Source organism: Barbus barbus (assembly GCF_936440315.1).
Source record: "Barbus barbus genome assembly, chromosome: 3".
In the NCBI taxonomy this organism is placed as follows: Eukaryota; Metazoa; Chordata; class Actinopteri; order Cypriniformes; family Cyprinidae; genus Barbus; species Barbus barbus.
The window spans coordinates 22457843-22481341 of record NC_136731.1 but is presented as its reverse complement, the minus strand read 5'-3'; the positions used below and the strand labels follow the sequence as shown (position 1 = coordinate 22481341).

The following is a 23499-nucleotide window of genomic DNA, read 5'->3' as shown; positions in this document are numbered from 1 at the left end:
AACAGAAGGAAAGGGCAGTCTGCTGGAGAACAGGAGGATGGCCGAAGTCAGACATGGACAAAGTTTGGCTGGAGAACAAATGATAGCATTACCAGTCAATGAGAACACTGGAGATCAGGCAGCAGTTTGAGCAAACAGGGCTTGATACATTGAGCTGTAGTGAAACCAGTCCAGTCAGATAGCCAGGTCTTGAGAACAGCAGCGAGGGGGAATCAGGACACAGAACAGAAACAAACACTTGACAAAACACAACACACAAGACAAGACCACAAGAAAGAATGTCTCAGGTTATGCATGTAACCATGGTTCCCTGAGAGTTGGGAACGAGACACTGCGTCCTCTAGGGGTCGCTATGGAGAACGCCTTGGCATGGCCGGTGTCTTGAAGCATATATCTAATCACGACAATAACATTGGCCGGCGACAGCCTATGACGTTACTACCTGCGCGGCCGCAGTATAAAGGGGCGCCGGGAAAATACGTCATTCACTTCTTCGTCTGAAGCTTGCGTCCGAAGCATGGCACCGAACCTAGAGGACGCAGTGTCTCATTCCCTACTCTCAGGGAACCATGGTTACATACGTAACCGGAGACGTTCCCTTTCGAGGGAACTTCGAACTGCGTCCTCTAGGGGTCGCTATGGGGAACGGAATACCCACGCCACCATGCTGAGGGGAGTGCAAGCCAAGCACAAAAGCCAAGCACTAAGTACCAACTCTACCGGGCTAAGGGAGTTGCCCCTGGGACTGTACGATGGCTGTCAGTGACATTATCCCCTTCGGCCAAAGGCCTGAGTTGCATACCCCAGAACTTACCTGTTAGGGCCGGGCCTCCTGGACCCAGGATAGAGCTCAAAGGCTTGGAATCAGAAGAAGAGATTCCTTTAAGGGGATACGACCAAGCGCTTAGGTTAGTAACTAAGTCTTGGCCTGTCATCCAGGGGCTACTGCTTGCTATGCAAGAGCTCGCTGAAGGAACTGTCTCAACAGGTGGCCCTCTATAGTGAGGGGAGCAACGCTAGCTCTACCAAGGCAGAGCTCTGGAGAGTAACTCAGATGCTCAGAAGGGAGCAGCATGCTCATAGGTGACCCTCTAAGTTAAGGAGAGCAATCCCAGCTCAACCAACAAGGAGAGCTCGGGAGGGAGCAGCATGCTCATTGGTGACCTTCTATAGTGAGGGGAGCAATGCTAGCTCTACCAAGGCAGAGCTCTGGAGAGCGGAGAACTTAACTATCAGCATGAGAGGGAACTCAGACATTCAGAAGGGAGCAGCATGCTCATAGGTGACCCTCTAAGTTGAGGAGAGCAATGCCAGCTCGACCAACAAGGAGAGCTCGGCAGGGAGCAGCATGCTCATAGGTGACCCTCTATAGTGAGGAGAGCAATGCTAGCTCGACCAAAAAACAGCCTGCCAGGGAGGCAGAAGGTGGCCCAACAACCTGAAGTTGCTAACTCACAGAGCTCTGGGGAGTGGAGAACTCAACTCTCAGTATGAGAGGGAACTCAGATGCTCAGAAAGGAGCGGCATGCTCATATGTAACCCTCTACGGTAAGGGGAGCAATGCTAGCTCGACCAAAAAACAGCCTGCCAGGGAGGCAGAAGGTGGCCTAACAACCTGGCATGACTGTTAACCGGAGCTCTAGAGAGCGGAGGCCTAACTCTCAAAATAGGAGAGGGACTCAGACACTCAGTTTTGGGAGTGGCATGCTTATAGGTGACCCTCTAGGGTGAGGGGAGCACTGCTGAGCTCATCTGACAGGGACAGCAACCTGACAGGGAGGCAGAGAGGAGCCTAACAACCTGAAGTTGCTGCTCAACGGAGCTCCAGGGGGAACAGCATCCAGTGAGAGGAGTCCACAGACCCTCGAACGGGAGTGGCAAGCTCAAAAGTAACCTCTAGGTGAGGAGAGCATTGCCAGGCCTGACCAACAGGGTAACTCAACAGGGAGGCAGCAAGCAACCAACATCCTGGTGTCACTGCCACAGAGCTCATAAAGAAGCGGTCCTGAGGCGGTCCTTACGAATCAAACTGGGAACAGGAGGTGCATAGCTAGCTCTCGCAATGAGGGGAGCACACCCTAGCTCGACCAGAAGGCAGTGCCAGAATAAAAGGACAGTCCAGCAGCACCCAAAGGGAGACTATCATCTGTTAGTAGGTAAACGTAGTCCTACGCTCTCCATCTTGATAGAGAGCATAGACCAACGGGATAGCCAAAAACCATACATGTCTGAAGAGCTATCGCTCCTCAGAGCTAAAGCACTCAGGAAGGGTTTCCGCAGAAACATCTCTCACTCGTACCTCCGGGAAAGCAGTGTACTCAAGCCCACTCCACGGAGGGGCGATTCACTGGTTCGCCAATAAGGACAGTGTGATTTAAATCTCAGGAAGCCTCTCGATGCGAGACACGAGTAGCGCATCCTGGCTGGGGCAGCTTCTCAAAGCAAACACTCAGCCAGGAGCTCAGGGAGCACATCACGAAGCAATAATATCCGAAAAAGGCTCAGCCTGAATGGAGGACCCGCAAGTCCTGGGTTGCAGTGCTATACTGGGACCTGAAGGCCAAGGAGGCACCCGCAGAAGCCTAGCGACTTGGCTGCATGATCCAGCAAGCATGAGGCCGAAGATATAGGCCATCATCCAGGCTGGATCTAGTACTGACAGGTGAGACCATATCCACAGGATCGAGAGGGCTCTCGGAGTGCAGTATAATGTGGTTAGAACATGTTATAAATCACCTGCCCAATAACTGCAGACAGATACCCACATCATAATTCCTTACTGATAGGGAAGATTTCCTGTCAGGTCCTTTCCCTGTTCTGCCCATGAACCGCGAATTGTGGGCAATGGTCAGATAATTCTCACTGCACTAGCAACGTGCAGCATGTATTCAGTTCCCACGGGAGCTAAACATGCTCCACCCATGCGCAAGATTACCTATGAATAAAGCGAGAACGGAGCCGCCCATGAATGCGTCGCTATTCCAGCGAGAGGCAAACACACTCATGCAGAAACGGGTATTACAATTTGGGTAAAAAGTGAAGCACTCACCTTCCCTTTTTCTCAGTAGTCCTGCAAATGCATCACGATGAGCACACGAGTGCATTCAACTCCCTCGAGAGCTGAACGCGCTTGCTCTTCACCACACACACACAACCCGTGAGCGGTGTGAAACTAAAGCAAAAATAAAGACAGGAACTAGACTAGAGCAAAATAGCAAAAGCAAAGAAATCCTAATAAACTTCAAGAGAACTAAATGCAAAGCTAGACTGACAAAGAGAGTGGATTTAACTAAGCAAATAGGTAAGATCCTCCCATTGGATAATTACTGCATGGATGATTATGTTATGTGCCAAAAGAATGAGGTCAGCTGACTACCTGAATATACTGAATGATCAGGTTATTTCATCAATTAATTTTTTCTTCCCCGATGGCACGGGTATATTCCAAGATGACAATGCCAGGATTCATCGGGCTCAAATTGTTAAAGAGTGATTCAGGGAGCATGAGACATCATTTTCACACATGGATTGGCCACCACAGAGTCCAGAGTCAGACCTTAACCCCGTTGAGAATCTTTGGGATGTGCTGGAGAAGACTTTGCGCAGCGGTCCGACTCTCCCATCATCAATACAAGATTTTGGCGAAAAATTTATGCAACTCTGTATGGGAATAAATGTTGTGACATTGCAGAAGATTATTGAAATGAAGTCATGGCCTAATGGTTAGAGTCGGACTCGTAATCCAAAGGTTGTGGGTTCGAGTCTCGGGCCAGCAGGGATTGTAGGTGGGGGGAGTGAATGTCCAGCGCTCTCTCCACCCTCAATACCATGACTGAGGTGCCCTTGAGCAAGGCACCGAACCCCCAACTGCTCCCCGGGCGCCACAGCATAAATGGCTGCCCACTGCTCCGGGTGTGTGTTCACGGTGTGTGTGTGTTCACTGCTGTGTGTGTGCACGTTGGATGGGTTAAATGCAGAGCACGAATTCCGAGTATGGGTCACCATACTTGGCAGTATGTCACTTCACACACACACAAATAGTTAATTTAAAGCAACCTAAATATGCATCATATAAATGGTGAACTTGATGGAGGGTTTGACTTTTGATTTCAACACAGACTATGTGAATATTTAGAACTCTTTTTACCAATACTTTTCAGCAATGAATAAATTATACTACAAAGCTTACTTGTATATAAATCCAGTTTAGGATGGTTTAAAATGCTTATTTTGAGCAGGAGAGACAGATCAAAAGGTTTAAGAACAGAGTTAGTGTCTGCAAATGTGCTACTGAATGTCAATATGGCAGATGACGAACCTTTGTTGTTTTTGTAGAGCCACAGCTGGACCAAGAAGACAATGATCAAAAATATGACAGTCACTCCAGTTATCATGAGACAGAGGTGACCAGATCTTGATGTTCTGGAGGAAGCTGAGATGCATACATTTTACATTTAGATTAGTGCTGTAATTGATACAGGTATACTTTAATAGTGTTTAATCGTTCTCACCTGTGACTGAGACCCAGCTCTTGGGTGACTCTCCTCGTTCTGGGTGTTTGCAGTAGTAGAAGCCCTCATGTGACTTTGAGACATTAGAGATGATTATCTCTGTAGTTTGATTCTGGATGAGTGATCCATCTTTATAGAAATCAGCTGTGAGGTTTGGTGGGCTTGTATACGGATATAAACAGCGTAGAGTCATAATATCTCCTTCAGTCACAGGATGAACAGGACTCTCCAGAATAACACCAACTACATAACAGAGAAAACACAAACTTTATGTAAACATAGTAGTTTACTGCACTGTATAGCTACCACTGTTATGGTTAAATACCCAGTCCACTGCCCTTGTCTCAACTTTTTTAAAGCAGAAACGTGTTCTGAGTGAATAGCTCGCTAACCCCGCTTTGCTGTGCCAAAGTTGTACAGTGTGAAATGATGCCGTGTTAAAATGTTACAGTTAGATGCTTAGCAACAAACACCCAATCACGTCTCATTCATGTGCTTTAAACAGTCACAGAAACACAGCAACAGACCATTACCAGTTGCCTTAAACTGATATTGTAATCATCTTTCCCTCTATTATAATTGTCTTCCATCAAAACTTTACTGGTAAGATACTGGTTTGATTTATTCAGGCCATGCAGACTAGTCCTGAATTTCACGAAGCTATGAGAATAATCTTTGTGTGCAAAGAAAACAAATGACGACTTTATTCAACAATTATTCTCCTCCAAGTAACCATCCTCCTCCATTATCGAAAGTATGCATGCGTATGCATTTTCCTGCTCGTAAACAAGGTGCAGCACATGCTTGTTCTCAACACTATCTCACGACTTTATTAACTTTATTAAGCACTATATCCGAACAAGAGCATATGAAGAAATAAATCAGCTCACGTATACAGCAGGATTCATTTGAGACTCCTCTGACTGAGACCCAGCTCTTGGGTGACTCTCCTCGTTCTGGGTGTTTGCAGTAGTAGAAACCCTCATGTGACTTTGAGACATTAGAGATGATTATCTCTGTAGTTTGATTCTGGATGAGTGATCCATCTTTATAGAAATCAGCTCTGAGGTTTGGTGGGCGTGTATACGGATATAAACAGCGTAGAGTCAGAGTTTCTCTTTCAGTCACAGGATGAACAGGACTCTCCAGAATCACACCAGCTACAGAAACAGAGGAAGCGTGAGCTGATTGTAAATAGCTAGACGATATGATAAATATGATAACAAAAATTGTTTTTATATTTTATGACAAAACTAAATTTTTTGTACAGCCTGCATACTTATATTTTTCTCTTCTTCTTCTTCTTTTTTGCCCATTGATGCTTGCTGCACTAGTTTAATCAACTCGTTTTATACATTCATAGTAAACTGTCAGTGAAATAAATATATTCAGAAGCACTCACAGTGTACAGTCATATTAACAGGATGATTGTTCTCTCCAGATTCAGACTGACAGCAGTACACTCCAGTATCTGATGCGATAGTGGAGCTGATTGTACATGTAGATCCTGTTTGTGATCCCCACAGTGATGATGAACAATCTTCCAGCCCCCAACTGTCTGTGTATCTTCTCACTCTCCATCTATCAGAGTTACTCTGGTCCTCACAGCTCAGAGAGAGAGAGACAGATGTGAAGTGTTGAGTCCTGCTGGGACTGATGATCAGAGAGACTGGAGGAGAAACACCTGAGAAGACAATTAGAGTTAAGCATTTAGAAATTATTTTTTTAAATAAATGTTAAAGTGTCATGAAACCCTAAAACACATTTATTGAGATGTTAACACAAACAGGTTGCACATCAGTGAAAACAACAATAGCACTCATTATGTCTATTATTAAGGGAAAAGTGATTTTTTTTTTTTTCATTTTTTGGAGCAATTTTGTTCTTCAAAAAGCAAAGTTGAACCAACGTCATGGGAAAATTATGTATATGCGTTAATTTGGAGTGATCAGTTTTCCTAGCTTTTCTAAGTCTTATTCATGAGAATGAACTCTTGATCCAATCACTGCGCTGTGCATGAGGTCGTATTACAGAGAATTCAAATCTCATGAAAGAGCTTCCGCGCTGTCAGTTAATTTCTGTAAACACGACCATAACAATATTTAATAGGCCTATGTAGCAACACGTGGAGCGCGCACGAAAGAGCGGTTTCTGCGCTAAACGCGACAATGAGTTTAACACTTGCTGCGCGGATCATATCTGGACAGGAGCAAGTGCGTTTGAAGTTTTGTGAATATACTTCATATTCTCTCGTGCACCAAACGTGAACCAGCACCATGTATGCGTACATATGTCTTTTTCAAATGAAATATGCACAAATAAGGGCACTGATACAGCGGTACATCTGATCATGTACGCCATGACATAACGGATTATTGTGGTACACACCAAATTCGATACACCGAGAATTCAAAGAAGCGTAAACAAAAAGTAAATATGCTTTTATTCTTTCTGTTTTAAATATATTTTAATATGCATTTGTCTGTATCACGAGTGTTGTTTTATTTTTTGCTTTCTCCCTGTTGGAAAGGCGGGGCTGCACCTGTCAATCATCGCCAGGACGCAGCAGAATAGAGCGAGAGAGAGGGTGCTTCTCAATTCTTATTTGTGCATCCTCGTTTCCTTTCCTCGCATCTTAGCTCCACCCCTTCAGGATACGAGGGAAGGATGCACATAAAAGACGCGAGGATGGAGGAATTGAATCAAGTGAAATGATATATCCTCACTCCCTTTAGCATCACTTTAGAGTATCATCAGCTGCGCAAAATGGATCTGCCCTTATGTTGTTAAAGTTTGTTTTTTAAGACTTTCAAAATAAACATTAATAAAGCAAGATGCCCTGTTGAAATATATGACATGTATGGTTTATTTAAATTGCAAAGGTAAAATATAAATTAAAAATTATTACAACAGATGAGAAGGGGGAGGAGAATTTACACGTGCGTCAGGTTTTTCGATGAAAAAGACTTCCGCATAGGATACACCTGTGTATCCTCGCTCATAGCTCCTTTGGAAGGCTCCTCACTCCTCGTTCCTCACCTCCTCACGGTGCAATTAGAGAATTGAGATGTCCTTCAAGATGGCTAAGCTCGATCGGTTTCCGGGTCATAGGATGGAGGACGGAGGAGTGAGGAAGCGAGGAGGGATATTGAGAAGCACCCAGAGACTTATCCCGAGGGCGAGAGAAATAATCTCCTTTTGTGTGTTATTGTGTGCGTCGGTGACTAATTGTGAGTATCTGCTCAGCTCTAGGGACTGTTCTTGTTTATTCTAATAATCATATCTGAGACATTTTGGTATTTGTCCACTGTTCGCGATTGAACGTGTGAAATTAATGTAAGGCTATGCTAGCGCATTCAGCGCATGCACGAGTTGTGTTTACAAATACGCTATCACTATTAGTATTATCCGGTTTTATGCTGCTACATTGGTAATTATTACGGTGAAGTTTATATAAGAGTACTTAATTGTTCTGACTTGTGAGGTTTATTGCAAGTATTTGGGCACTGTCAGTTTAACGTGCCAATTATGTTTGCATAAAAGAGCACAACGCAAGATTGTGTGTATATTACCACTGAAAGTCGATACTGTATATTGTATTTACACACTACTACCTTGTATACATTAATGTGATTTGCTTTGATACAGAAGTCAAATATTGTTATGCTGATTATTTCTATATTTCTGTTTTATTGTAGAACCACACCATACACACATCCACATACACCCCCCAAATCCATCTTCAGTGTTCAATAAACTCCTTTGATTGAAGTTAACCGCTTGATCCACTCCTGTGTTCTAATCGACACACTAAGAGGAAGGCTAGAGAAATCAGAACCACCTTAGAATACAATCCTAGATCAGCTCCAAAACAAAATTGGTCCTTCGAGCCGGATCTCAGCCATTGCTCTTGGACCTAGAGGATCTATCAGCCCTAATATGCAACCAGAAGGGGTGAATCCTGAAGGTGCCAGACCTAAACGTCATGTTCATCCTCCCGTTTACCTTGAGGACTACGATCTCACAGCCACACGTCGTAGACCAGTCAGTACGCCTACACTGCCTCACGCTGCAGAGGAGTCATGGAGAGGTGGCACCTCAGATGCTGCCAGGATTTCTCCCTCCCCATCTGACAGAGCTTCCAGTCCGGTGAGTCAGTATTCATGGCAAGTGGTCGATGAGTGGCCCCTGGCTGCCTATGACGGAGAGCGTTCTTATGAAAGACAGCAAGCGTCACAGTCTAGAGCTTCCATGCCATCTACTCAACCTGCTCAGTCTTCACCATTTCACCGGCCTTGGGAAGAGACTGGGTGTCAGTCATCTCCACAAACTGTCGTTAATACCTCACACAGGCCTAATCAATCTCTGGTGTGCTCCGAGTCTCTTCCCATGCCACTTCCTCATTCATCTGCCATCAGTCAGGCATTGCCGTTGGCCAGTACAATCGCTGCACCAGTAACTTCAGTTCTTTCATCCCATGAAGATGATTGTAGCTCATTACCTAACCCCAAGCAGATTGTGAGTTATAGAGATCATTCTGTTTTGCCCCGACGACCAGAGAAGAATGCTGAGGAGTCGCAGAGAGAGCATGTGCTGGTAGATTTCCTGGGTAAGATGCTCAGTGAGCTGCAAGTGATGAGAGACCACATACAGACGGAACTGCCAGCCAAACGGGAAGTCACACAGTCAGTTCAGCCTCCTAATTATCCTGATTCCATTCCTGCTAACTATCCCGATGACTCTGTCCGACCAACTACCCGCCGATTAGCGCCGCCACCTACCGACTACAGTAACTATACTCATGATCCAAGCTGGTATCCGGAGCAGAAGTTTGAGCCTGTTAGAGCTGCCCACCTGCCTCCCCTTCATGAAAGCAATGAGCGAAGGAGACCTGGGTATCAGACGCCTAGGCACAGAGCTTCTACCTTACATCCAGTTGAGAGAGAGAGCACTTATCGCGGACCTACTCCAACCATTCCAGACTTCACCACAGGGGACGCTAGTGAGTTTACCAGACTAAAGATTGCTCTTGAGAACCTTCTACCTCCTGATGCTACTGAGCTCTTCCGCTATCAGATCTTGATGGATCATTTGAGATTAGATGAAGCTCGTCTAGTAGCTGACTCCTATCTTAACTCACCTTTCTCTTACAGGGATACTATGGCAGCTCTGACTGAGCGGTTTGGACAACCGTACAAGCTAGCCCTCAGAAGGATAGCGAAAGTGATGGATGCGCCTGACATTCGACGAGGTGACACAACAGGCTTTGACAAGTTCGTCTTGCAAATCAGATCCTTGGTTGGTATGCTGGAGACTTTGGGCCATGAAGGTCAGGCTGAATTGAGGTGTGGTTCGCATGTGGAGAGGCTGCTAAGCAAACTTCCTCCTGAAATGAGGTCGGAGTTCAGAAGACATATGTTTCGTCGTCCCGGTGCGGTGTATAACCTCCTGGACTTCTCAGAATGGTTACAATACGAGGCCTGGTGTCAGAGCAGGGAGAGTCAGATATCAGACCGCAAACGGAGGGTAGAGCAGAAGACAGTCTGGGGGAGAACCGGGAACCCTGCTAGCCGTTCCACTACTGTACTCCATGGATCAGACGAGGGCCCTGCTAAACCACCATCTGGACCAGCTCCGATCCCATTAACCAGTTCAGGGGTCCTCAAAGTACAGGCCAAAGCTTTCTGTCCGTATTGTGACAAGACCGATCATTACCTCAGTCAATGCCCTACTTTCAAGACCTTCAATAAACAGCAAATCACAGATTGGATTCAAACGAATCACCGCTGCTGGCGTTGTGGGCGTGCACACCAAGCAGCCAAGTGTACCTTCAAGAAGCCATGTAGTATCTGTAAAGGCCGGCATTTGCAGATCCTTCATGAAGTCAACTCCAAACCCGTGACTGAAGGTTCTTGTCTGGTTAATTCAGCGACCGAGACTCTGTATTTAGATAGACCTACGGGATGTAGGAAAGTTCTCCTAAAAGTTGTTAGAATTCTGCTTCGTAACGAAGACAAAACCCTGGATACCTATGCCGTCCTTGATGATGGTTCGGAGAGGACAATTCTCCTTTCCCCTGCAGCAACTAAACTCGGAATCTATGGTCCTGAAGAAAGCCTAGCTCTGCGGACTATCCGGCAGGATGTACAAACTGTGACTGGAGCCTCAGTCTCCTTCCAGATTTCTCCAGTGACTCAACCACAGAAGCTATACGGAATTTCGTCTGCCTTCACCGCTGAATGCCTCGGACTTGCAGACCATTCCTACTCTTTGAGTATCCTGGAGAAGTATCAGCACCTGAAGAACCTACCCCTACAGGATTTCGAGGGAGTACGCCCACTGCTGCTAATCGGAGCTGACAATACTCACCTCATTACCCCTATATCACCTGTTCGTCTAGGCCCTGCTGGAGGACCTGCAGCTATTCAGACAAGGCTCGGATGGACATTGCAGGGACCTGTAAGACTCTTGAAAGATCAGTTATCAAGACAACAGTGTCTCTTCTTGTCCCTTACCCCCTCCGAACTACAGTTGAAGAGGGATGTCGAAAGGCTTTGGCAGATCGATGTCTTGCCATACCGCTGTGAGAAGCAAGCTACCCGATCCAAGGAGGATCGAGAGGCTATCAGTCTCTTGGAGGCCAAGACTACGCGGGTCGATGTCAACGGAATCTTCCGCTACGCAACACCGTTATTGCGCAGGAGGGATTTTCCCTTCTTTTGTGCTCCAAAGGAAGCAGTCATGCCTAATCTCAGAGGAATGGAGCGTCAGCTCGCTCGGACACCAGCGAAGGCAGAGGTGTATAGGTCTGAGATAAAGAAGCTGGAGTTGACTGGTGCTACCGTTAAACTGCGAGAGGAGGGACAGGGACCTGCAGGAGAGAACTGGTATATTCCACACCATTTGATCACTCACAACGGTAAAAACCGCCTAGTGTTCAACTGTTCCTTTGAATACGAGGGGCTGAGCCTTAATGACTTCTTGCTACCTGGTCCAGTTTTAAGCCCCTCTCTCCTGGGCATCCTCCTGCGGTTCAGGGAGCATTGTGTAGCCATAAGTGGAGATATACGGGGATGTTTCATCAGGTCCTACTACTACCTGAGGACAGACCACTGTTACGTTTCCTATGGCGTGACCTGCGACGAAATGAGCCACCAGATACCTATGAGTGGCGAGTCCTTCCCTTCGGGACTACATCCAGCCCCTGCTGTGCAACCTTCGCCCTCCAGCGACACGTGGCTCAGCACAGTACTCCTGAAGAGGATGTGAGATTCTCAGTCGATAAATGCTTCTATGTGGACAACTGTCTACAAAGTTTACCTTCTGCAGGAGAAGAACGTCAGCTAGTGGATAAGTTACGGGCCCTCTTATCCTCTGGTGGTTTCGATATCCGCCAATGGGCCAGTAATGTCGTGGAAGTTGTCAGTCACCTACCTCCTGAAGCCAGGTCCACTAAGCTGGAGTTGTGGCTCTCTCAAGATAAAGCTGACCCCAGAGAGTCAACCTTGGGCCTGAGCTGGCACTGTGAGTCAGACCAGCTAGGGTTCAAACATAGACCTATCACATACAATGCTTTGACAATGCGGAGCATTTACCGCGTGATGGCGAGTCAGTACGATCCCCTTGGAGTCATCCTTCCATATACCACCCGAGCCAAGGTGATCGTGCAGCAGCTTTGGGCCACCCACCGGGACTGGGATGATCCACAACTCCCTGGTGAGCTCCGGCAAGCATGGATAACCTGGGAGGAGGAGCTTAAATATCTTCCCCAAGTAACGATCCCCAGATGCTATAACCCCTCATACATGGATCAGCCTGACATAGGACGGGAAATCCACATCTTCAGTGACGCCTCGGAGAAGGCATATGGGGCTGTGGCTTACCTGCTTTCAGAAGGTCACCAAGGGGAACCCCACCTTGCCTTTCTTCTAGCGCGATCCAGAGTGGCCCCGCGAAAGCAACAGTCAATACCGAGGCTTGAGCTCTGCGCCGCTCTGATAGGTGCACAGTTGGCAAAGCTGCTTGCAAATGAGCTCACTTTAAATTTGAACAAAATCACCTTTTGGACTGACTCCACCATTGGGCTGCACTGGCTCCATTCCGAGTCCTGCCGATACAAGGTCTTTGTAGGCACCCGGGTAGCGGAGATTCAGGAGTTGACCAACCAGGCAAAATGGCATTACATCAATTCGGAAAGAAACCCTGCCGACGATCTGACTCGTGGCAAGCACCTGCAAGATCTTATTGCCCCCAACAGATGGCTTCAGGGTCCAGAGTTCCTACTACAACCTCAGGAGAAGTGTCCCTCTCATCCCACCTCACGCATTTCTGAGACTGAAGACACCACTGAACTTAAAGGAGGAACATTCTGTGGGATAACTATCACCACGCCAGTGATTCCTGATGGAAAGAAATACAGTAGCTGGAAAGATTTGGTGGAGGCAGTCGCACAGGAACTGCATGGGGCGGCCGCCCAGGATAATTCCCCTCCAGCTAGTACTTATAGAGAGGCAGAGACTGTTGTTCTGAGAAGGATCCAGATGGACAGTTTCCCTGAGGATTATCGTCTGCTGAAAAACAACAAGCCAGTTCGCTCAGATAGTCGGCTACTATTTCTTTCTCCAGAGTTTGACGCAGAAAATCAACTCATACGAGTCGGAGGACGACTGAGGCGAGCAGAAGACCTTGACCCACATACAGTGCACCCTATCGTACTCGACCCTCATCATCCTAACACCCAACTGCTTATTAAGGACTGTGACACGAGACTTCATCACCCAGGACCTGAGCGGGTGTTTGCTGAGCTCCGGAGGAGAGTGTGGCTTCTGAGAGGCAGAGAGGCCATTAAGAAACACAAAAGGTCATGCATCGAGTGTTGTAAGTGGAGGTCAAAACCAGCAACTCAGAAGATGGTCGATCTTCCCCCTCCAAGACTCAGATTATTTAAGCCTCCGTTCTATTCCGCAGGAATGGACTGTTTCGGACCTTTCATAGTAAGACTGGAATGCAGGACGGAAAAAAGGTGGGGTCTCCTGTTTAAGTGTCTCACCACTCGGGCTGTGCACCTAGAATTGCTAACCTCTATGGACAGTGACGCCTTCCTGATGGCACTGAGAAGGTTCATTGGGAGACGTGGCCAGCCTGCAGAACTGTACTCCGACCAAGGCACAAATTTCCGAGGTGGAGATACTGAACTCCGAGAAGCTTTCAGCAAACTCAGTCCAAACCTACAACAGCTGTTAGCCAAGCAAAGGATAAGGTTCCACTTCAATCCTCCGGCATCTCCACACTTTGGAGGTGTGTGGGAGAGGGAGATCCGGTCGATAAAAGCTGCTCTTCGTGCCACTTTAGGCTCAGAAACCGTGTCTGAGGAAGTACTCCTGACAGTTTTGATCGAGGTCGAAGCCATCCTAAATTCAAAGCCTCTAGGATATGTTTCAGCAGATCTGGCCGATCCAGATGCTGTTACACCAAGTTGCCTACTGATGGGGCGGCCAGATGGTTCCTTACCTCAAGTGGTGTTCCCAGAGTCTGAACTCCTCACAAAGCGGAGCTGGAGGCACTCCTAGGTATTAGCCGACAGATTCTGGACTGCGTTCATAAGGCAATACCTACCAACAATGCAGACAAGAGGCAAGTGGCAAAGATCCTCTCCTGACATTGAACCTGGCACTGTCGCCATGTTAGTTGACCCACAACTACCTCGGTCCTTGTGGCAGATTGGAAGAGTAATAAAAGTCTAACCGGGAGCAGATGGACATGTCAGAACAGTGGAGATCCAGATAAAGGACAAGACGTATACCCGGCCTATTGCTCGGCTGATTGTGCTTCCTGAAATCCCTGAGGAGGATGAGCTCCCTGGAAGTAAAGACAAACAACAGGAAACCTGATTCCCTTCCAGGAACTCGAGCTGCGTCGAAGCGCTAGGGGAACGCCCACAGCGTGACCGCGCTCTGAACCAGAGTGTAACGTGTCTAATGGAAGGGCGAGACGTCATAGGCGGGTGACGTCACTGACCGGAAAGCATATAAGCACGTGCGGTGGAGCCGGCGTTTGCTTTTCGTCATTCAGCAACCGCTTCTCTGTCTGTGTGTATTGTCTTTGCATGTTGTGAGTCTTATTTAGTGTTGTTTGTCCTGCACAATCACTTGAATAGGCTCCAGCAATATGTGCAAGCACTGGGGCGATAGCAGATCGCATTCGGGCTGTGTGTTCCTCCCTGCACACATTATATCACTGCTTGGGATACACGCAGTCTGTGTGTGGTCTGCTTGAGAGCAGAGCGCGCAGATTCAGCTCTCGAGGGAGCTGACTGCTCGTTTGTGAGCTTTTTCTTTTCTACGCCTGCTCTCTGAAGGCTCTCTTTGAAAAAGAGAGGAGTGAGTTTCACTAGCCTTGAATGAAGACGGGCGAGCCCGTGTCTTCTTCCTCCTAGACCTGTCTTCCTCCGAGGAGGTGGACGCGTCAATGAAACAGTGTTTGCACAAGCATATTATGAATGAGAACGGCGCGCAGTCAGCTCAAAAAAAGGAGAAAGGGGGCTGATTGTGTTTCTCTCCGCTGTACATCTCGCATTCCCGCCGCTGCTGAGGCACGGCGGCGAGTGTGAGTGCGGGGATCGCAGCGCGCGTTGCCGAGGCGACGCGTGCGTTACGTATTCTCATTCATATCAGAGCGATGCCCCGGGTGGAACAGACGCTCGCGAGCTATCTGTCCACTTGCGTGGCGTTGTCTCTGAAGGCTCGCGGCTGCAGGTCAGGCTGGTGCGTGTCTGCACACCGAAAAAAAAAGAAAGAAAGAGAGTGTTGCAGGCGCACCAAGCTGACGTACCTGCTTAGAGAGCTGGATGAGGGATTGGGGCTCAACTTGATTGAAATATAAGTTGATCTCTGAGCTCCCTAGAAACGCTGTCTGTGGTCGACCCTATCTGACATGAAGGAGAAGATAGGGTTTTCCTCATGGACGCCCCGCTTGCGCCTTCTGGCCTGTTCGGCGACGCCGTCAATTATGTCGTCAACCGGTACCAGGAGGCTCGTAGACAAGTGGCGGCGTTTCAGCGGTTTCTCCCTCACCTGTCTCTAGCTCAGGGGGCTGCTGGGCGGGAGCAGCCCTCGCCGCGTGCCAGCCCCTCTTTAGAGAGGCGCAAAACAGAGCGTGGCTACTCGCACCCCACCGAGGTGGGGCCGTGGCGGCTAACGCTCTGGGTCGGGGACCTCTAAGGCTAAGCCGGATCTGCGGACCGTTCTTAAGTCTAAGGGGGTTCTCGGCCAAGAAGCCTACGGGCGTGGGAGATCAGTCTGCCAACCCTGCCAGAGTTCCAGGGCGCAGCTGGCTCCAGCGAGCGACGTTCTCAGTTCTTCCGCCCCGAAGTGTAGCGGAGCTGAGAAGCTCGCCACCCCTGCGGGGGTCTCTAGAGCTTCTGGTTCGGCCGTCTCCTGCCGGTCCTCCGCTTCAGGGCACCGAGCCAGCAGCTCTAGGCACGCCAGAGGCCAGTCTCGAGAGACTGGTTCCCTTAGGAGACCATCGGGCAGCGTGGGAACTACTGCCGATGTGTCTCTTTGGGTCCTGCCTTGCAGGGTCTGGTTCTTCAGCTTGGTCTTCCTAGGAATGACGCGGGTCTGAGGACCGTCGTTCATTAGGAGGCTGAGGCTGAGGCAGTCCTGGTGCTGTGCCCAGGACTTACGAGGGCAGACCCCTCTGGGGTAGATCGGGTGTCCGTCTCCCCCAGCGCCCTCGGGAGAACAGTCTGCCAACCCTGCCAGAGTTCCAGGGCGCAGCTGGCTCCAGCGAGCGGTGTTCTCAGTTTCTTCCGCCCCGAAGTGTAGCGGAGCTAAGAAGCTCGCCACCCCTGCGGGGGTCCCTAGAGCTCCTGGTTCGGCCGTCTCCTGCCGGTCCTCCGCTTCAGGGCACCGTGCCAGCAGCTCTGGGTACATCAGAGGCCAGTCTCGAGAGACTGGTTCCCTTAGTAGACCATTTAGGCAGCGTGGAAACTACTGCCAAATGGATCTCAATGGGTCCTGCGTACTGTAGAGAAAGGCCTTTTGTATTCAGTTCGGCGCTCCGCCACCGCCTTTCAACGGGGTGATTCCCACGTGCGTGGGCCCCCAGCAGGCTCTGATCATGGAACAGGAAGTAGACACTCTCTTGGGGAAGGAGGCCATCGAGGTGGTCCCTCCTCACGGAAGAGAGTCCGGGTTCTACAGCCGGTACTTCATTGTTCCAAGGAAGGATGGTAGATCTGCGTCAGTTGAACCGCTCAGTCATGTGACTGAAGTTCAGGGTGCTTACACTCATCAGTTGTGTCTCAGACCAAGTCCGAGGACTGGTTTGTCACGATGGATCTAAGGACGCATATTTCACGTCTCCATCCTTCCCTCTCACGGGAAGTCCCTCAGGTTTGCTTTTAGGGGCAAAGCTTACCGATCTCGGGTTCTTCCCGTTGGCCCTGCACTCGTACCCCGCATTTTTACATCAACGATTGGTTGATTCTAGCTCGATCAGAGCAGGTGGCGACTCGGCATCGAGATGTCGTTCTCGCGCACATGAAGGGGTTGAGACTGAACGCCAAGAAAGTGTGATTTCTCCAGTATAGAGAACCACTTATCTAGGCGTGGTGTGGGATTCGACCACGATGCAGGCACGTATGTCTCCCGCTCGGAGCGAGTCGATTCTCACCTCAGTCAAGAGAGTGAAAGAGGGCCAGTCACTCACTGTCAGGCAGTTTCAGAAACTGCTGGGGCTCATGGCAGCTGCGTCCAACGTGATTACTTTTGGCCTCCTGTACATGAGACCCCTACAGTGGTGGCTCAAGACCAAGGGGTTCTCCCCGAGGGGAAACCCGCTTCGCATGATCAAGGTCACGCGGCGATGCCTACGTGCCTTAGACATGTGGAGCCAAGCTTGGTTCTTGTCTCAGGGCCCGGTGCTGGGAGCCTCTTGTCGCCGCGTAATGCTAGCGACGGACGCATCCCTCACCGGTTGGGGAGCGGTCATGAGTGGCCACCCTGCCCGCGGTCTGTGGAGCGGTCGCCATCTAACGTGGCATATCAATTGTTTGGAAATGTTGGCCGTGTTTCGTGCACCCAAGCACTTTCTCCCAGACCTAAGAGATCACCATGTGTTGGTGCGCACCGACAGCACAGCGGTGGTCTCTTACATCAACCACCAGGGAGGTCTGCGTTCGCGCCCCTTGTACAAGCTGGCGCACCAGATCCTTGTGTGGTCCCAGGGCAAACTTCGCTCGCTCAGAGCCATCGATATCCCTGGGTATCTCAATGTGGGAGCAGACATCCTGTCGAGGCAGGGGCCGAGGCCCGGGGAATGGATATGGATAAGCAGATATGGAGGTTTTTGGCTGTGCGACTCGAGAGTCAGCGCTATGCCCCTCTAGTTCCTCCAGCTCCTTTGGACTGGACGCTTGGTACAGACCTGGCCGAGGCTTCGTCTGTACGGTTTTTCCCCGATTGCTCTGCTCCCGGGAGTTCTGGATGGCAACAGGGATCTGGTGAACAGGTTGGAGACGGGTTCGCCCTATCTCCTCCTACATTCCCCAGATCTAGCGCTCTCGCTCGTGGAAGCCCGCGTGTGCGGTACTTCCCCCTCTGAGTGAGTGCTCGCTGTTGCAGCGCACGTTGCCGAGGCGATGCGCGCATTACGTGTGGAAGTTCTGGCCTCTGAGGGGGCGCAGCTCATAGCTTCCGGTCTCTCAACCGAGGTTGCTGAGACCATCTTCCAATCCAGAGCTCCCTCTACGAGGAAACTATGCCCTGAAGTGAAAATATTTCACTTCTTGGTGTGGAGACCGCCACCTTGACCCAGTTAACTGCCCGTTTGGTACAGTGCTGCAGGTCCCGCAGGCCTGTTTCTCCGCAGGGGTAACTCACTCCACCCTGAAGGTTTACGTGGCGGCTTTATCGGCCTACCACGCCCTTCTCGGTGGCCTTACAGTGGGTCGACACCCCCTGGTTACATGTTTCCTCCACGGTGCGCTGAGGCTGAGGCCTCCTGTACGACGTGTCCCTACGGGGACCTGGCTGTGGTCTCTTAAGAGAGTGGGGATTTGTAGGCCCTTCATGGCCCCTTCTTATCTCGTCTTTGCCCCTAGTCTGGCCAAAGCGTTTTTCTACCCTCGAGCGGGTTATTTCCTAGATCCCCTCTTCTATACTACGGCCTGTCGTGCTGCAGGCCCTCAGTCCTCCTCCCTTTCGGGAGCCTGACCAGCGAAAGCATAACTGTGTGTGTCCAGTGCGAGCACTGGACGCATACGTCCACAGAGCTGCCCTGTGGAGAAGGACGGACCAATTGCTGGTTTGCTTCGGTCCTCCTAAGCGGGGTCTGCCTGCTTCCAAGCAGACCCTTAGCAGGTGGATTGTGGATACTATTTCCTTGGCCTATGAAACTCCAGGCATCCCTTCGCCTCTGGGGCTTAAGGCCCATTCAACTAGGAGTATGGCGGCCTCCAAGGCCTTTCTGGCAGGGGTTTCGATGCAGGATATCTGCAATGCTGCGGGTTGGTCCACGCCCCTCACCTTTGTTCGGTTCTATCACCTTGATCTTACGGCCACTCCCGGCTCTCCTCTTTCTCGCCCTCGCTGTGCTCCCAGTGATACACACAGGGCAGGTATTTTGGAAGTCTGGAGGCGTGGGCATCTCGTTCCCCTAGCGCTTCGACGCAGCTCGAGTTCCTGGAAGGGAACGTCTCGGTTACGTATGTAACCCCGGTTCCCTGAAGGGAACGAGACGCTGCGTCTCGAAGCCATACTTCCTGTATCCCTGCGGGCGGTTGCTTCATTCCTGGAAGCAAACGCCGGCTCCACCGCACGTGCTTATATGCTTTCCGGTCAGTGACGTCACCCGCCTATGACGTCTCGCCCTTCCATTGGACACGTTACACTCTGGTTCAGAGCGCGGTCACGCTGTGGGCGTTCCCCTAGCGCTTCGACGCAGCGTCTCGTTCCCTTCAGGGAACCGGGGTTACATACGTAACCGAGACGATCACTTTCCCACGGAGCAAATTATTTACAACTAAATTTGGGGGCGGCAGTGTTGGAAAGGCGGGGCTTAGTGCACCTGTCAATCATCGCCAGGACGCAGCAGAATAGAGCGAGAGAGAGACTTGTCCCGAGGGCGAGAGAAATAATCTCCTTTTGTGTGTTATTGTGTGCGTCGGTGACTAATTGTGAGTATCTGCTCAGCTCTAGGGACTGTTCTTGTTTATTCTAATAATCATATCTGAGACATTTTGGTATTTGTCCACTGTTCGCGATTGAACGTGTGAAATGAATGTAAGGCTATGCTAGCGCATTCAGCGCACGCACGAGTTGTGCTTACAAATACGCTATCACTATTAGTATTATCCGGTTTCATGCTGCTACATTGGTAATTATTACGGTGAAGTTTATATAAGAGTACTTAATTGTTCTGACTTGTGAGGTTTATTACAAGTATTTGGGCACTGTCAGTTTAACGTGCCAATTATGTTTGCATAAAAGAGCACAACGCAAGATTGTGTGTATATTACCACTGAAAGTCGATACTGTATATTGTATTTACACACTACTACCTTGTATACATTAATGTGATTTGCTTTGATACAGAAGTCAAATATTGTTATGCTGATTATTTCTATATTTCTGTTTTATTGTAGAACCACACCATACACACATCCACATACACCCCCCAAATCCATCTTCAGTGTTCAATAAACTCCTTTGATTGAAGTTAACCGCTTGATCCACTCCTGTGTTCTAATCGACACACTAAGAGGAAGGCTAGAGAAATCAGAACCACCTTAGAATACAATCCTAGATCAGCTCCAAAACACCCCCCTTTTCACATCCTCTTTTCCACAGTTGCATGCCCATTTCTGGAGCCTTTTTCAGATCTAAGGTGTGAAAGTTTCAGAACTCAAAAGTTTCTCATAGTCTAAAAACAGCTTATAATGAAGGCAGTCTGCCAAAACGACAGCTTGAATGTTCTAAGCCCTCTGCTGCTCTTCAGAAATTTTTCTGTTTTTAATTTTTAAAAATCACAGCTTCATTTGGTGACTTTTATGGCATTTGGAATGTGAACACACAAAACATTGAGGGCATGTTTGGAGCAGGCTAAGTGGTTGTAAAAAAAAAAAAAAAAATTCACACTTGTGGTCTTACCATAGGAAATTAATGGGAAATGGGAAACAAAAACACAAAAATGTTGAGAATTTTTGTGTGTACAATCTACAAATCTGACACAATGCAGAAAAAAAGTACACAGCAATGATGGTGTGAAACTCTAAAACATCAAGAGTGCAAAACCAACACATCCACACACACGCGCACACACACACACCTATGAACTGGTGTGACTGCAACACAGGAAATATGTAAAATAAAAGCAATAATTAAACTACAATGCAGTAAAAGTGGACAGCAAGAAAGAGGTTACACTCTAAAACATCAAGAGTGCAAAACAGGCACAAACACTCAAACACACACTCACAGACGCACACAAACATACACAATTATACACACTCAAATGAATTGGTATGCTATAACCATATAGCCAAAACGAGTTAGAAAACTGAAATAAGAGGTTGAAATCAGATCAGACCCAGAAGAATTAAGCTATGATAAAACATTCCTACTAATTTTTGTTACATTTTTATAGAATTTTAATGTTTTGTGTAACAAAATGCTTTCTCTGTGTTCAGGTTTGACTGTAGTAATAATAATTCAAAAACTGATGCTTCAAATCAAAATTTCAAACCAAAATATAAACCTATACAAAAAGTTGTCTTTGAGAAAGTCTAAATATATATCCAAATCCACAACTTAATAAAAATAAGTATTTATGTCTAAAAACAATTAGAGAATTTATAGGCCTTTTATATAGAGCTATATGGGAATCTATGGGCTACACCATGGAATTGCAGATGTTTTTCTTATTTTACTCCCACCAGATGACACTAATCTGGCTTCAAAAATTGGATTTTAAAGGCATAGACTCTATTTTAACATGAAATACTGCATTCATTGAAAAGTAATATAAATATATATATATAAAAAAAAAACTATTATTTTCAATGGGCAGAAATTGATCATAATTGCGTAAATATGAATTAGTGCCATGAAATTATCTCAAAATACAAAAGAAATAAGAAAAAATATTATTGAACAAAAATATATTACATTGATTTTACTGGGGCGAAAAAAAAAGTAAAATTTTATAGTGACCATTGTCCGGTCACTTTTGACCGTGAAGATCACAAGTGTGACTCCCAAATAAGGAGCACCAGAGGCCTAATCTATAATGTAATAGTGTGGGTAAACATTGCCTCCGCAGAAGAAGATCAACGCCTGCTTCTACATCACTGCCCATTTAGCCCTGCCCACTGATTCATGCATGTAATGTAAATAATTAGAAATAGAGATGAACGCAGGTCTACGCAGAAACCAAATGATAAAGATGCTCAGAAGACAACAAGAATCTGTGCAGTTCCAAGTTGTGAAAAAAAAGTGTTTGCATTGCCTTCTTTCTTATCCCAGCGTTAGGAAAGAGTGGATCAACTTTATTTTTAATGAAGTTCCAGATTGTGTCATTAACAACTCTGTCCTTTGTTCACTTCATTTTACCACAGATTTGTTTACAAACAAGGCACGATTTGATGTGGGATTTTCAGAAAGATTAAAACTAAAAGATGATGCTGTGCCGAAAATATTGGATACAACATTAATGTCGCAACACACAAGTGTGAATAACTGTTTTATTATATGATCACTACTGCTTTGTCTGTTAAACAGATAGATATTATTAATTTTTAACCTAAATCACAGCAGCGTCCATCCATCTGTGTAAACTGTCAAAGATATGTGTGTAAGACAATCATAGCAGGTGTTTACTTCTGAGTCTACAATCCACCACAGCTATTCAATCAGTGTTCTGAAGAGGAGGGTCAAAACAGGACAGAAAGTAGCCTATTACATTCTAAATTATGTTTTTTTTTTTTTTTGGTGTAAAAATCTTGATAACATTAAGCTGACCTCAGAGAACAGAAAAATAAAATCAGAGGCAGTTCATCACCCCTTTAAGTGTTTGAACTCACCAGTGACCCACAGTGGTTGTTTGTTGCTGTAGGTTGTTTTATATGTTGTTTTTCCTCTCTCTGCTCTGCACACATAAACTCCTGTGTGATTTAGTGCAGCAGAACTGATGGTGTAGTTTCCTCCAGCTCCTCTGCTGCTGTCTGAGAGCAGCTGATAATGATTGCTGCTTTCTGTATAAAGTGAGAATGTGCAAATGTTCACTAAAGGAACTACCAAATGCACTTTATGAATGACTTCCACTTTAATCTGATGTATTAATTCAATACTTTTAATCTCAGTAATACTTTTGATAGAATCATATAATAGATATTCAGATATATAGATATTTGGGGTTATGTCTGCTTTGTCTGCAGCTCAGCAATTTTAGCAAATAGTTTACTTCATACATTCAGTTCAACAGCATTAACTTAAAGAGGGTGAACTTTTTCACTCAGTTGAACTCATTTTAGACACTTGTGTTTTCTTGCTCCTTCCAAACAATAAATGCTCATTCTTGAATGAGTGCTATAGTGTATTAGTTCAACTGCTTAGCTAATATCAGTACGACCCATTTCAAGGGCTGTCAAAATTACAATTTAAAATCAAACAGAGCTGCAGAAATGTGCCTTCATATTTACAAGTGCAGTTTCATTTCATACGTAGGCTGCTTATAGTTTTTACGTTCATCGGCCTTCAAGGCTTCTTTAGTGGGACTGGTGGGGCCTGGTTAGCCATTCATACTGTAGGCTGACTTCTCAGGGATGTGTAAACACTGTAGCAATATCAAAACAATCCTGCTTCTGTTTGAGCATCAAAATCAGCTTGGGTCGGGATGTAATTAGATCAGCTTGACTTAGTTATATTCAATAATAATTTTGATTTGAAAAAAAAAAAAAATCTCTTAAAGGGATGGTTCACACAAAAAC

The 23499-nt window shown here is 47.3% G+C and overlaps 1 protein-coding gene across 1 annotated transcript in view; it reads right to left on the bottom strand.

Moving 5' to 3' along the window:
- Positions 1 to 23499, bottom strand: part of LOC306858457 (uncharacterized protein) — a gene marked incomplete at both ends in the record, with an annotated part of 34065 nt that overhangs the window by 4387 nt on the left and 6179 nt on the right. Inside the window, 5 exons of the mRNA XM_079399017.1 lie at positions 4319 to 4432; positions 4512 to 4754; positions 5402 to 5671; positions 5914 to 6195; positions 22594 to 22764. Coding sequence (XP_079255143.1) covers positions 4319 to 4432; positions 4512 to 4754; positions 5402 to 5671; positions 5914 to 6195; positions 22594 to 22764 — 1080 coding nt within the window. The remainder of the gene's footprint in view (positions 1 to 4318; positions 4433 to 4511; positions 4755 to 5401; positions 5672 to 5913; positions 6196 to 22593; positions 22765 to 23499) is intronic.